This window comes from Argentina anserina, chromosome 2 (assembly GCF_933775445.1).
Source record: "Argentina anserina chromosome 2, drPotAnse1.1, whole genome shotgun sequence".
Classification (NCBI taxonomy): Eukaryota; Viridiplantae; Streptophyta; class Magnoliopsida; order Rosales; family Rosaceae; genus Argentina; species Argentina anserina.
Window position 1 is genome coordinate 22,968,321 of NC_065873.1, and position 15,378 is coordinate 22,983,698.

At 37.4% G+C, this 15,378-nt stretch overlaps 3 protein-coding genes across 3 annotated transcripts; all 3 read right to left on the reverse strand.

The window, feature by feature from the left end:
- Positions 1-133: 133 nt before the first annotated feature.
- On the reverse strand, positions 134-1,929 carry LOC126782315 (desmethyl-deoxy-podophyllotoxin synthase-like). The gene is made up of 2 exons (XM_050507534.1): positions 992-1,929; positions 134-853 (listed from the first exon to the last, which is right to left on the reverse strand). Exons 1-2 carry the CDS (start codon positions 1,919-1,921, stop codon positions 215-217), a joined length of 1,569 nt encoding a protein of 522 aa, XP_050363491.1. The 5' UTR covers positions 1,922-1,929; the 3' UTR covers positions 134-214.
- Positions 1,930-6,944: 5,015 nt separating this feature from the next.
- On the reverse strand, positions 6,945-7,886 carry LOC126784200 (MADS-box transcription factor PHERES 2-like). The gene has a single exon (XM_050509681.1). It carries the CDS (start codon positions 7,884-7,886, stop codon positions 6,945-6,947), a length of 942 nt encoding a protein of 313 aa, XP_050365638.1.
- A 3,144-nt stretch (positions 7,887-11,030) lies between these two features.
- Positions 11,031-15,202, reverse strand: LOC126782313 (metal transporter Nramp5-like). Its single transcript, XM_050507532.1, has 13 exons — positions 14,912-15,202; positions 14,700-14,778; positions 14,548-14,588; positions 14,233-14,311; positions 13,949-14,053; positions 13,665-13,774; positions 13,034-13,215; positions 12,833-12,902; positions 12,549-12,722; positions 12,341-12,445; positions 12,120-12,251; positions 11,906-12,001; positions 11,031-11,616 (listed from the first exon to the last, which is right to left on the reverse strand). Exons 1-13 carry the CDS (start codon positions 15,041-15,043, stop codon positions 11,290-11,292), a joined length of 1,632 nt encoding a protein of 543 aa, XP_050363489.1. The 5' UTR covers positions 15,044-15,202; the 3' UTR covers positions 11,031-11,289.
- Positions 15,203-15,378: the final 176 nt, after the last annotated feature.

Below are 15,378 nucleotides of genomic sequence, written 5' to 3' on the forward strand. Positions count from 1 at the left end.
AAACGTTTATTGAAGGAGACTCATACAACACCTCAAAAAAATCCGAGACTCGTACAAGTGATACAACACCTAAAAAAAAAAAAGGAGATTCATACAACTTAAAGGAAATACACTATATAATAGTAGGCTCAAGTAAGCTACACCTGGTCACTTACCCACACGATCACTCACACAATCACTCAGTGACCCAAATCTCTTTCTCATGTGCCATATTTTAGGACTTGGTCTCGAAATGAGGGGTGGCAATGATGTACAAATCATCCCTTTTTCTACATGTTGCACCCCAACTCTCTGTCATGTCTAGTTCATCTGGTTTGATCCCATTAGCCAGTTCCCAATCAAAGTGGTAGAGCAATTGGAAAAGAGTTAGCTCAATCACTGCATTTGCAAATGACATGCCCGGACATATTCTTCGACCGGATCCAAAGGGAATGAGCTCAAAGTTACTTCCTCTGAAGTCGATTTTGGCAGTCATCGAGTCATCAAGGAACCTCTCTGGCTTGAAGGAATCAGCATCATCCCCCCATTGTTCCGGATCTCTAGCCAGTGCCCATACGTTGATGATTGCTTTCGTTTTCGCAGGCAACTCGTATCCATCTATCTCACATCTTTCCCTTGATTCTCTTGCAAGTAAGGGTGTAGGAGGGTGCAACCGCAGAGTTTCTTTTACAATTGACTTCAAGTAATCCATTTTGTGCTGAACATTGTCTAACGTGTTATCTTCACTTGTAAGCAGTACTGATTGCCGCACCTCAGCTTGGGCCGCCTTCATCACTCTTGGGTTCTTCAGCAACTCTGACATCGCCCATTCTAGGGTTGCAGCTGATGTCTCACTTCCAGCCACGAAGATTTCCTGCATGTATAAGGAACTTGTTCATATATCTTAATTTACTATTTAGAATTAATAGAGAGATTTTATCATGCATTTAAGCTAGATTGTTACTAATGTAGTAGCATGTATATCTAGCTAACAATATCTACATTTACATACCATAACGACATCTTTGATCTGGCCGGTTGTCAATTTGAAATCAAGCTCATTATTTGAATCTTGCAGTTTTAGAAGTATGTCGACTAGATCTTCTTCCTCTTTACCATCATGATCAGCTCCTTCTGGTCTATCATTTTTCAATGATCTTTTCCTCTTATGTTCATCGATGATACTGTCAAGTGCCACTCCAATCTTGTCTCGCATCTTCCTCATGGCGGTTATGGTCCCAGTAAAGAAACAGAGAAATCGAAGTGAAGGAAACAAATCAGGTATGTCGAACCCTCCACCGAGTTTCAATGCTTCATCGAGCACTGCTAGGAACTCCTTTTGATATTTGCACTTGTTTCCAAATGCTGCCCTCGATATAATGCCGTTTGTTAAGAGCAAGCTTTCCTCGCTGAAATTGATGGCTGCTGATTTTGATGATGATGTGGAAATGGATTCAACAAAGTTCTTTACCTCTTCTTCTCTTATGAACCGAAATGCCTGCACATGCTTAACGCTTAATAATTCGGAAACACAAATCTTGCGCATCTCTCTCCAGAAATCTCCATACGGAGCAAAGGCAATGCTTCCACGGCCGAAGTTGATGGTTTCGACTTGCAAAACCAGTGGCCTTTGAGCAAAAGTGATCTCATTCGTCTTCAGCACCTCTAGGGCTGCATTGTGGGATGAAATAATAACAGCAGTCGACTGCCCTAGTTTCAGGTGCATGACGGGTCCATATTTCTTGGCTAGGTCTCTCAATGGATAGTGTGGCAGTGGATGACCAGCCAACTGTAGCAAGTTGCCTAAAATAGGCAGCTTCCATGGTCCTGGGGGTGACTTGAGCACTTGGCTTTTGCCTAATCTGGAACTCTTCCAGAAGAGAACCGCTAGGGTTGAGAGAAGGAGATATGTTGAAAGAGAAAAATCTTTGATGGGTAGCATTTGTAGCATTAAGGACCACATTTTGGATAAAAGAAGGTGGATTAACTCTTAACTTGATGATTTGTTCATTGCTAGTTAGAGGTTTCTATATATAGGAACATGAATATTGTATAAGTTAATTAGTGGGGCTGCAACTTAATCACCTCAAATGTTTCCCGTGAAGATGGGTTACCAACATACTGACGATCAGCGGTGGCTAATCAGAGTTGTGCACATTCTTTAAACAGCGGTAGCTGCATGTTGTTTTGGATTTAAGGTAGAGCAGCACGTTAACTAAATTGTTGATGCATGTTTTATCATTGTGGTGCGTACAGATTCCTCTGCAACAGAAAATCATTGTTTCCGCTGGTTTGTCTTGATTCAATCAAAGTATGTGTGCGAACGATAACGACAACAAATATCAGTGTCTTAATTAGTGGACGTGAGTGAGACATTGAACTCATTATTGTGTGGGACGGCTCCCTTCCCTCTAAAGAACTAATTGCACGACAGGCTCATTTTATAATTTATTCGTTTCTATAAAAATAATCAGATTACAATTAGGGTGATGCTATTAACATAATTCTTTTTGCTTTTCACACATTTTCTTCACAATCTCCTTGAAAACGGGTGTGTATTGACAAAAAACAGGTGTGTTATGGAAAAAAGATTACATGTTTATTTAGAGACCATGATTGTTTCGTTAAGCTTAAAGTTATTAATAAACTGTTAGATTTTGTATATCATGCAGCAGCCACTTGCACTTGTACATCTTTCTATATAGTGCATGTGTGTGTGTACAGATTAGAGTTGGCACTTGAGCTAGCTGCTTTAAGTTTTGGTATAAAAATTATCTCTCGGCTGTTTTAAGTTTTCACATCTCTACCGTCTAATCCTTAGGTAATAACGTATAGATTACCTCTTATAAATTTTAGCCAATTTAGTGATCGTTAAAGTATCTAACTAAATTAAACCAATGAACAGATTAAATGTGCCGAACTTGAACCGTGAATGTTTATAATAGAAAAACACAGTTTTGATAACGATTACCAAATTGGTTAAAAATTTGTATAGGTGATCTATACATTATTACCTAAGGACTGGACGGTGGAGATGTTAAAACTCGATTGAAAAATTGGCGAAAAATGGAAATCTATACCTTAAGCTAAGATACGGACGTCCGCATAGGAAAAGCCCTGATATATATATATATATATATATAGGTAGATTATCAGGTGCGAACATCTGCATCGTGCAGATCCACCCGTTCTGGTGATCGGCGACGCGCAACGTTGGCGCAGATGGTGTTAGTCGTGCTCTCCACCTCCTAGTGCTCCTATATGTAATAACCCTAAATTTCAATACATTATTTGAATTAATTTGAGTTCTATAAAGACATGAATTTCAGTTTAAATGAATTTGATTTGTTTGCAAACATTACGAAACGGAAACGGAAACGTTCCGAGAACGTTTAATAAGAAAACGTTACGTTTCCGAACGACTTTATCGACTTTTATTTCGTCGCTCGGTTGCTAAAACTTTCTTCACGAAAGTTGTAGAGCTCGTCGATACGAGTTCGGGGATATGTGACGCGTTCTAATCGGACGACGTACGTAAAAGTTATTAACGACGGAAGTTAGTTTCCGATTTTGGGAGGGGGTATAAAAGGAAGTTTTTCAGCTAGGGTTCCCATAATTGGAAACCCTTTCGTTTCTCTCTCACCCCGCCTCCCTCTTTCTCTCTCTCTCTCTCTCTCTCTCTCTCGGTTCCCTCTTCCCTCCGAGTCTCTCTCCCTTCTCCTCCGAGCGTCGTTCCTCACCGCCGGCAGCTGCGAACTCACCACCACGACGCGACCTCCCCACGAGCAAGGCGCGGTCACCAGCGACGCCGTGAGGCTCGGCGTGACTCTCGGATACAAACGCAGGCGGTCCGAACCAACCAAGGAACTTCAACGACTTCAAATCGTGTGTTTAGGTAAGGGTTTTGGTTAGTTCGATTGTTGGATTGCTTTTTGCTGTAATTGTGATTGTTCTGGAGAGATTTTGAGGTAGATTGGGGAGGGGGAGCGGAGAAGGAAAAGGAGGATTACCGCCGCCTAGAGGCGGCGCGTGTGAGGGTGTGGGGTGGCTTGGAGGAGACGTGAGACAGAGGGAAAGAAGAAGGGAGGAAGGAGGATGATTTTGGGGCGGCGGTGGCATCACACGCGCCGTGGGTGGCGTCGGCGAGTGAACCCCACGCGCAGCCTGCTGACGGGTGGCGCGTGTACCCCACGCGCCGCCACGTGCGGCGGTGTGACAGTGTTTCCGATAGGGGTATTTTGGTAATTTACTTAAATGTAAATGTAAATTTTATTTACTACGGTAAATGTAATTAAATTTTACCTTCAGTAAATGTAAATATAAATTACTTTCAGTAAATGGAAAAAGTAATTTGTAAAAGGTAATTAGTAAATTTTATTACTGAGATTGTATTTACATTTAAATAGTACGTATACGTACAAAAATACGTATTAATATTTATACATACAGAAATACATATATAATATTTATACGTACAGAAATACGTATATAATATTTATACATACAAAAATACATATTAATATTTATACGTACAGAAATACGTATATAATATTTATACGTACAGAAATACGTATATAATTGTATATTGGTACAGTAACCGTGAATAGTAACAGTGAACAGTAACACTGAACAGTAACTTCGTAAAACCGAAAATTGCTGAACAGTAACCGATTATTACTGTTTCGGCATTTAAAGGTTTACGAAACGATTCTAAATTCTTTTCTTATCTTTTCAAGGTGATCGTTAAATCAAGGAAAAGAATTATCTTCGGGAATTGTGGGATTACGCTCAAGTCAATAAGGTGAGTAAAATCTCACATATATACGAATCTACCCTCGCGGTGATTCAAGATTTTGCAAGAGTATTTAATAATGAATTACAACATGTATACAATTTAGTGGATTATATATATATACTGTATAATGGTAATAAGTGCATATATATATAGTTCATTATATTATAAACTGTTATTAATTTATTAGAAATGATCATTTTGATGACGGAAGATTGTGTATTGAGCAAGTGTTGTGAAATATGACATGTATAAGATATAGTGGACTATATATATATATTGTATAAATGGTAAATAAGTACGAATATATATAGTTTGCTATATAATATACTGTTATGATTTTATTGTGAATGTATTGAGCATGTGATTTGAATTGTACAATATGATGTGAGATTATTGTACATGATTTTAACATTGAGATTGTTAAAATATTGATTTGTCCTCGGACGTGATTTGGTACAATATGATGTGAGATTATTGTACGTGATTTTAACATTGAGATTGTTAAAATATTGATTTGTCTTCGGACGTGATTTGGTACAATATGATGTGAGATTATTGTACGTGTTTGGCAAGTCGGAACCTAGCCTTTGGCCGGGCGAAAGTTACGATACAGTTAGAGCTCTAGTCTGTCTGCCTTAGTACTGCATGTGAGGTAACGGGTGGTTATCTGCTCATGGGTACTCAGATTGTTTGGATGTTAGGTAGCGGGTGGCTATCCAATATCGGCGGTGTATTACGAGAGGGGTAACAGATGTGTACCAGCGTTCTTGGTACCCGTATTATAAATGCATTGGGTAACCAGAAGGGTTACTTAATTTTCTCATGAGCGTTTCATTTCATATTTCTTTGGGACAACCAGATGGGCTGTCCATTGACTCATGAGGGCATTTATATTTGTTGTTTTGTGATCTTTCGTATATTTTGGTATGCGAATTATATTTTGATTTTACTCATACGAGCTATAAGCTTACCGGGTTTGTGTTTACAATCCCGGTGCACCAATTCGATGGTGTAGGGGATAATTCCGCAGGTGCTGATTAGTGGAGGTTGAGTGACGACTACAGAGGCTTGAAGTCATTCGTATCCTACTGTGGTGAGGTTTTAGCATGGATTTGTGTGCGAGAATTTGTGTAATTTTATTTGTGAGATTTGTGAATGATTTGTGAGGATTATTACATTTCCATTTTATGTATGGATTATAAATTTGGGTTGTAATAATTGGTTGTCTGAGTTGGATTGAGAACTCAGAATTGATCCGCTGATGCACTTAATAATTTCGATTTATTTGAGATTATTTTGTGTTTAACGACTTTAGAATTTTGAGTTTTTAAGCTCGAAATTTTGGGGTCGTTACACTATATGTGCCGGCCGAAGCTGTAACGCCGGCTCACGACGGTCAGAATCTCGAATTTTCTGCACAATGCCGAAAAACTTAAAATTTTCAGAAATTTCGAGATTTCGAAATTTTCAAAAATTTCAAGTTTCTCGGCACCGGCCAACACAAACAGAAGTGCCGAGAGGGGGGAGTACGGCCATAACCATCTGCGTTGCCGGAATCGCAGAATCTGCACGGTATGGATGTCCGCACATGAAAACCATTATATATATGGGGTTAAGCTTTAACCCCCAATTACTTGCATTCTTTAGAGACTGTTAACACAGGAAAGTATGTCAAAATATATGATTATCTTATTCTCATATATATAACCTGTGGCAGTGTAAAGAACAAACGAAAGAGAAGTAAATCATAGGAATATGTCAATTGTGGCTATACATAGTTCGATCAAGAGGCCTGGTATTGCTGACTTTAATGAAAGGGGGATGGAGTGATGGACCTTGAATTAGTTTTCGTAGAATCAGTGAATCTGAAGAACTAATTCGCTAGCTTGAAACTAACTTAACTCAGGTTGGAGAGTTCCTCTCACCAAAGAATCTGAATAAGTTACATATACAGAAAACCAAAGACAACTATTCAAGTATACAAAGCTCATTAACAAGAGAAAATTAGATATAAACCCATTTTTGGTGAACCTGTTGAATTATTTTAAGAGAGAAACAAAACATGCACAAGTACTTTATCCCAAAAACGAAACTGAATGAGAAATCTTGCATTCTAACGGAACTTGCTATGTCAAAATACATATATAAACTAGATAAAGCATAGAATCCATCAAACCGTCTTGTTATGGATCAGATCATTATCTTCACCATCTTCAACTTGAGAAGTTTCTAGTTGTGATGAAATTCTTGAAATACTCATGGGGTACGGAGTGTACGACAGAGACTTCTGTATTAGCTGAGAATACCGGCTCATGGAGGAACTTGCAACACCATTAAACATCATCATATTCTCAGCAGGAGACTGGATCATCTGATTCGCCCCACTTGTGTCAAAATGAGTGCTTGGATATCCAATTAACGGATTAGTCATCATCGAATTCAGATTTGAATCATATTGAAACATTTGAGAATAGCTACTAGACTGATCAGAGAAAGGCATGTGCATATCCATCATACTCATATAGCTTGGCTTTTGGTCCTCATATTCACCAAGGTAGTGTGCATAATTTTGCATGTGATTAGAGAGCTTTTGGCCAGTTGCACCGGCAACATGGTTGCCTCCTAGAAGCATTATCGGAGGTGGTATCAAATTATTTAGAGTTCTCTTACCGGATTCAATCTTTTGATCCAGCACATTCAAAAGCTCCTCCAATTGATCTTCTGAAAAATCATTGATGCGGTCGTCCCAGGTAGGGTACTTGGTCTCATACATATCACTCCTCAGTTTGGAGATTTTTGCATCCACCTTGCCCTTTTGCTCATGCAACCAATCAGACAAGGTGTACATTTTGGAGGCTGGTTTGTTATTGAGCTTGAATTTTCCAATGACGCTATTAACCTCATCTGGGTTATCTGGCCATGTATGGAATTCTGTAGGCCGCCGATCAGACTGTTTTGGGCCGTAGATTATCAAGCACATATCTACTCCACAAAGGGTTTTGAACTCAAAAGCTTTCTTGAGAATGCCTTTCTTTCTCTTTAAAAACGTAACTCTGCGAGATCTCTCATCGGCAATGAGTTGCATGTTCAATTTTCCACCACCGCGGCCCATGATATTTTGATCCAAGAAATAGAAAAAACCTATATATAAAGTTAAAGAACAAATGAGGACATTCAAACTAGAGAAAAGAGAACAGTATAATTTCTACCTCAAGAACTAACAAACGCAATTTAAAGCATCATGTATATTCTTAAAAACTAGAGAGGACAGTTAGCGCCCAGCAAACTTCACGAAGAAGTACATAAGCAGGAGGAGGCATTCTACATAGCATTCCCTTGTAATTGAAACAGGGATTCTTATAAGTTTAGATAGATAATTCAAATCCCATATGCATATGAATCCGACCAAGGATAATTAGAACAACTACGTATTGAACTGAAATTGGAGGACATGTACTGAACTACTTATTCACAAAATGCAAAGCATTTAATAATGTCTTTTCTACGTCTTTTCATTCATGGCTCTATCTCCTGCTTCTGAAATTCTCTAACAATTTTTTTTGTTGGAAGTCCACATATCTTGTAGTCCCTTGTACTCAGCATAATCATACTATCCAACTTACTAACCTAAAAACACCAATCCCGCACACACCCTATCTCTACCACCACAGCCTCGCCCACCATCCCAACCCGACTATAGATAGACATTAATCTAACAAACCCTTGGGTAAAGCTCCAATCGTACAACACAAACCCTAGAAGAACCCGAAACAAAGTATTCGATAAAAACCCTGAAACCGTTTTGAAGTCTTCAACCGTTGAGAGAATCTTGATAAACCCCAAACATTAAATTAACTCAAGAGAATTCAAATAAATGAAAACAAGAAAATTGAGAATACACACTGAAATGAAAGCAGATTTAGAGGCCACTAGCTACCTCCTGGATCTTTCTATATCAAAAAAATTGCCATGGTGAGAAAAAGAGAGAATAACACCTTTTTATTTTTGGTCACCTTCTTCAGGACGTCAGACGTCAAGGTAAGCATGTGTGAGAAGATCGAATCGAACTAAAGATAAATGGGTTTTTCTTTTCTTCCTTTGGGCCGGTTATGATGATCAAACACCTTCAAAACTCAACTTAAACTAATCGTAAACATAAATAACTAATTTTTTGGTGTTCCAACAATTAAGGGATTGCCATTATAAGAAAATCACATAATTATTGCAAGAAATCGACCAGTAATGAGGATCGAGGAAACTATAATCCTTCAATTAAGGAGTCGATCATAAAGAAGCTTCTAGTTAACCAATTGACATAACTTTCGAATTTGCCGTACTTAAAACAACTAAAATCACTAATTATTAGATATACATAGTAATTTGTGGAGTTGATTGGCACCTATATGATCGCTTTGATTGGCACCTATACCATTTTGTGATTGAAGGTAAAAAATGCATATCTAGAGCGCCATTGACTTTTCTCTAATCGTGATAAATGCATGTAATGTAATTGGCAACAAAAGGAATTACTCCAGCACTCTGATTGACTGTTGTAGATGCTGATCTCGGATAAATCATCTATTGTAGTACACTTGTACGTATATGCTGTAGCCAAATCCTATTAGAGTCTCAGTGCGTATTGTTGCTTGCTTAATCATACCTCCTAAAATCAGTGGTGGATCTGAATTGCTATACATGATGAGATGAGATGTTTGAACTTCTTTTTTGGTTTAAATTTTATTAACTTCAACTATGCTATAATTTTTTTAAAAAAATTGAAAGTCAAATTGATACATAGTAAGGGGAATGCATTGAGCTTAATCCCTCAAATGCATAAGTAGAAGAACTTAAACTAAATAAATCTAATATGTGATTTTTTTTAAACTCTCCACTCTTTAATGACCTCTAATCTCTTATGCTCTTCATTCCCTGTAAATTCAACCATTTTTTCAATATAAATTAGCAAATAAAAACCTAGTATTCCAAAATGAACAAAGCATAGATTGATAGATACATCAATCAAGCATTTAATGAGAATGAGAAATTAAAATAAACCTTAGACAAACCCAGGTTACCCAACATCAACAATTTCCAGCAAGTAATCCCAATTGAGAAATTCATCCCTCAGTCCCTCACATCATCACATCCCTCCCAACAATTTGTGAAAACTAGCCTCATTGTTGACACATGCCGGTGGTCGACGGAGGTGCATCCGTGGAGGACGTTGGTGGTTTTGGTAGAGATGGTTCAATCAGGGGGCTTTGAGAGATTGAGGTAATCGGTTGAGGAAGAGAGAAAGTCATTCGGTAGTGGTAGGAATTCAGTGTGGGGATGCTTTAGTAGAGCCAATATTAAAAATAAATTAATTAATTAACACTAGCTCTTGTTTTTTTTCTGTTGGTTGGGGGTTGCTCATGCATAGTTGTAGATCCGCCCTTGCCTAAAATGGCACTTGGGACCTTCTTCTTTTTTTTCCAAGATAGTTTTGGCTTAGTCAATCAATATGAAATTACTAAAAAACATGTAAGAATAAAAATACAAAAAAGGAAATAATTGTTAACTTACCGATTCTAAAATACAAACGTAGATTAATTTCTTATATATTTATTGCTAGCTAGAAAATCCCAAAATGGGATATCAAATTTGCATAGAATGATTTAATTGATTACTTTATTCTTTGATAAACATCATTGGTCAAAATTTTAATGTAGATGATTAACATCAATGTGAATGTAAACGATTTCTATTTAGAATTCTCATAAATTTCTATTTGAGCCAAAGAACAAAAATCATAGAGGTTAGAATATTTCATTTACGTTGATGCTATTTCTTGGTGAGTTGTATATATATATTAATGAATAAAAAAATAGTTTACCAATTTTACTATGAATTTATAAAACGAGTAGAATAGTGAATTTGTTTGAGAAGATAGTTTATGTGATTATTATGTATTTTTTGAGTTGTTTGATTTGATATATGAAATTAGATCATGAACATTTTAAAAAAACTATGGAAGTTTAAATAATATTTTAGTTATCTGTAAAAGTAAAATAGAGGTCTATGCCACTTAATAAGGATGTTTAAATACCGTTTTTGGAGGTATGAATAGAACCTCCATTTGTAATATGGCGGCCATATCTTTTTTATGTATTGATGTTGAAATTTCAATCCTCTTTAATTTGATTAAGGACAATAAAGAGTAATAACGGATGAATGTTCATGAAATTGCTCCATCTTGTCCGACGGTTGAATAAAGAACGCCAAGCTGAACGTAGATGATATCATAACTAATTAATTATGATCTCGTTAATCTCTAATATAGTGAAAACTGGGAGGTACGTACGTACGTATTTATTACATATTATACTATATTCCCAAATACCATATGAACAACATAAAGCTACGTTCACTATTGAACAAAACAGAAGAGCCCTGCTACTAGTTTAAGAGCATTGCTTTCGACTATATATATTGAAGATGCAGCATAATTAGCTGAGCTGATCTTGGATAATCCTCTATGCTGGAAGAGGAACGTCAGCCAAATCCTCTCTGAAAGGTACCGGTGGTCCATGCGTGTTGATGATCCCACTTTCCATTTGGATCTGGGCAGCTGGGTCGTTCTTTGTTGGCTCAATGAATGTTACAACAGTGTCTTTTCTGACAGTTAAGTAAATGACTGCAATGATGTAAATAGCCATCAAGGGGAACACCAAGATCCCAATAAACACAGTTGCGACTTTGGGGAGACTGCTGTGAATAATCCACCCAACGAAACCTGTGCTGAGGTAGTAAATGTTGATTCCGATGATTCCCGCCCCTAGAATCCATGAAACAACAATGATCTGCATTCAAAGAATGCCAACATGAACACATGATTTCATCGTTACTTGTATTAGTTATATAGCTTGATAAACATTGTTGCCTAGACTGATATATTGATATAATTCGAAAATCTGTACGTAATCTTAATATACACATCAACACACACACACACACAGACAACCGAGGTGGACGTACAAGAATAGCGTTCGCACTAACTTGAGCTTAGTTATGAAATGAAACTAATAGTTATTTACAGTGCATATTCGAGCTCAATGATTCTCATATTAAGTAAAGAAAACATTTACTCACGTAGATTGAATTCTTGTGAGGTCCCATCTTCGTGGCACTGCTGCTAAACTTGAGGAGTGGGATCAAAGCAAATGGAAGCTCAAAAGATAGTATCATCTGCCAAATTCCAGAATATGTTAGCTCTTTATTTTTCTGAAATTTATAGGCATGTAAAAGACAGAACAAAAAGAAGTTCATTTTTTGTATAGATATATAATCACTATATATGACGAACCGATGCAATGATAATGAGTCTCCCTGCTCCTGAAGCCCCACCGATAATGGAAACAATGAGACTAGGTGTAATGGCAATGCACCTAGTCATCAGGTTTCTGGTCCATTTTTTCATCTTAATGTCCAAGAAACCCTGCAATCATCATTAGTTTTACATCATTAGAAAGACAGGATTAAGTCATTGAAGCATGTAGGTACATAATAGATAAAAAAATGTATAACCTGCATGACAAATTGTCCCGCGTAAGTGCCTGTAATGGTTGAGCTTTGTCCTGAGGCTAATAGGGCAACAGCATAAATGACTTTGCTCGACTTTCCTAACACATTCTGTGAGATCAAAAAGTAGATTAGCAATTTGATGACATGCATGCATGGTTATGTTACTTATGTATAAATATTGAATATTGGTGCATGTGTCAAAGATTTGCACCTGGAGAAGAAAAGAAGCATTGTTGAGTGTGAGATCGCTACATGTTTTAGCGTCATTGGCAGAGAGGTCATCCGCGAAGCAAACGGTTCCCGACACAGAGATAATGGCAACATTGATTAGAAATGCTACGAACAATGCAAATCCACTCTCTATCAAGAAATATCGACATGCATCCTGCAGTTAAAACATCTTGTAAGTTAGTGATCTAATACAGATTTTATGTGCAATTGAACTATTGAAGATTGAGGGAAGCTCATGGGAGTATATGAGCAAGGTTTACGTACATTGATGCCGCGCACAGAGTTTGGGACTTTCCTTGAAAGCACAAGAGCAGAGTGGAGAAAAAGATTGTGGCTGGCGAAATCAATCAAACAAAAAAGCATTGGTACGTATGATTTAACCCTTGATATATACCTTAACATGCCTAATATTTTGACTAAAGAGATGATTAGTTACATTATATAATATAAGAAGAATGTGCTTACGGCATGACAAGGGCACCCAAAAGGGCGATAGCATCACCGGTGGCTCCTTGGCCGCTGAGCTTGGGGACAAACATGCCATTGATCACACCGGATGCAGGAGGCTTCACAATACCCATTTCACCAAAGAAACAGGCTGCCATTATAAACACCAGTACTGCGATAAGCATTTCCAGCTTCCGAATCTGCCCATTATTAATTCAACGACAAAAGTTAACTATATATTCATGATGCATTGCAAGCGATGATCGATATTTTAAGTGTACCTAGTTAGGGTTTACGTACTGATACTGGTATATAATTTATCACAGTAAAAGTTTATCTTGGCAACATTATGTTAGAGAATGGACTATCAAGTTTTAACGAATTAATCATTATAGTCTTTTGCAAACCAATGAACAGTTCAAAACCATTTTCACTCGAATTTAGTTAGAAAAAAAAGGGTAATGTTTCTCGTGAAGTACTAGTTTAGCTCTGTAATTGAAATTAGGGACAATTGTGAGAATAAGACCACATTAGGTAGAACCGTAGAAGCTAGTACAGCATGATTATGCAGAGTACAATTTTATAATTGAAGATTGATTTGTCTATATATGCATGCAGCTAATTAATTATTAATGAATCAATTAATTACCCCATATCTTTGCAGGCCAAGAAGAAGGAGAGTACTTAAACCAGTTAATAGTACCCCAGTCCAAACTGGTATGTTGAACAATATGTTTAGAGCAAACGCTGTGCCAATCACTGCATATACAGTATGTCAAAATTAAGACTTAACCACGGAACATATTAAGCCAATCAAAGTTTTATAATTCATATGTCTTGGATTCCAAAGTCTGACGTACGCGGAGGTTTCCGTCTGTCAATTATATAATACATAGGGTTAAACTGAATTATGTATATATATGTCTGGCTTACCTTCGGGTATATCAGCAGCTATGACAGCAACCTCTGCAAGCAACCACAGGCAGTACTTGACAAATGGTGGGTACTCCGCCTTGCATAGTTCCGACAAATGTTTGCCTGAAAATTTAAGAAAAGCAAACGAGTGTGTGTATAATTATTGAAAGTTAATAATGTTTACACATCAGAAGATATGATATACATATACACACGCATATATATTGAGTTAAATAATATTAAAAAGAAAACCTAACAGATTGGACCGATCTGCTTAAGCTCCTTATTGTTTGTGCCGTTACCTGTGCTGACTCCAAGGTTTGCTGCCAGAGATTGGATTATGAGAGCGAAGATCAATCCAATGAGTATCACCCAAAGCAGCTGGTTATCAAAACATATAGAAAAATAATATAAGACCGCTGCTTTAACCTTCTCCTTCGCATGTTTACAGTTTAGTCATTGAGCAAAAACAAGTTACAAGATTCTTTTAGCCTTTTAGGATTCATTTTCTTCTAAATATAATCTAGACTTCGTTGGAATCGTAATTGGCACAACGTTAATTAGGTAATATCCGCATTTGATATCTGTTTTGATTCTCATATAACATCTTATTTTACCTCGTATCGGTGATTTGCTCCAGCTTGTAGATCAGTCTCCACTGTAAGATGATGGCATATGTGTAAGATTCTATTTGGTCAGTAAACAAAAACGCGAAATACATATTCTCGATGAAGAACAGTATGGAAATGAAAAGTAGAACGAGATTTACAGTTGCCGGGGTCAAGGTAAGCCAAGGAGACGAGAAACCCAGGTCCTACATGCTCCACGAACTTCCTCCATCCAGGCTTCTAATCATACATAACATCAAACAAGTCAGATATCTTGTCATAACGTACGTACTCATCATACACGAGAATCAATCGATTCGAAAGTGCGCAAGAGAAATGATATACAAGAATATTTATAAATGAAGATGGAAACCTTGTTTTCAGAATCATCATGGTGGTGATCATCAAATTGTTTGATGTTGGAGGGTGGTGGTGTTCCGGCTGAATATATGCGGTTGCTTCCACGCTCACCAACACCTATTTTCTGCTGCTGCTGGCTTTCCATCGCTCTTCTTCTTCTTCTTCTTCTTATATGTATGTAGCTCTATGTAGCAAGCAGAAGAAAGAGAGAGCTGGTAGTAGAGCTTTGACTAGTGAAGCTTGAATATTGGAGTGAGGAGATAAAGTGGTGGATTGTGCATGAATTTATAAAGCATGGGAATTGGAAGATGGTTGCCATGAAGCGGTGAAGCTAGGCACAATGATTCCCTGCCTTCAAAGACAAGTGAGCTGTCCCTGTCTTCTTCTTCTTCTTCTTCTTCTATTCGGTCTTTGTCCATGTGTATTAACAACAGGTCGCTAGCTATATTTTTGGAAAAATTCTAATGGACATAAATATAT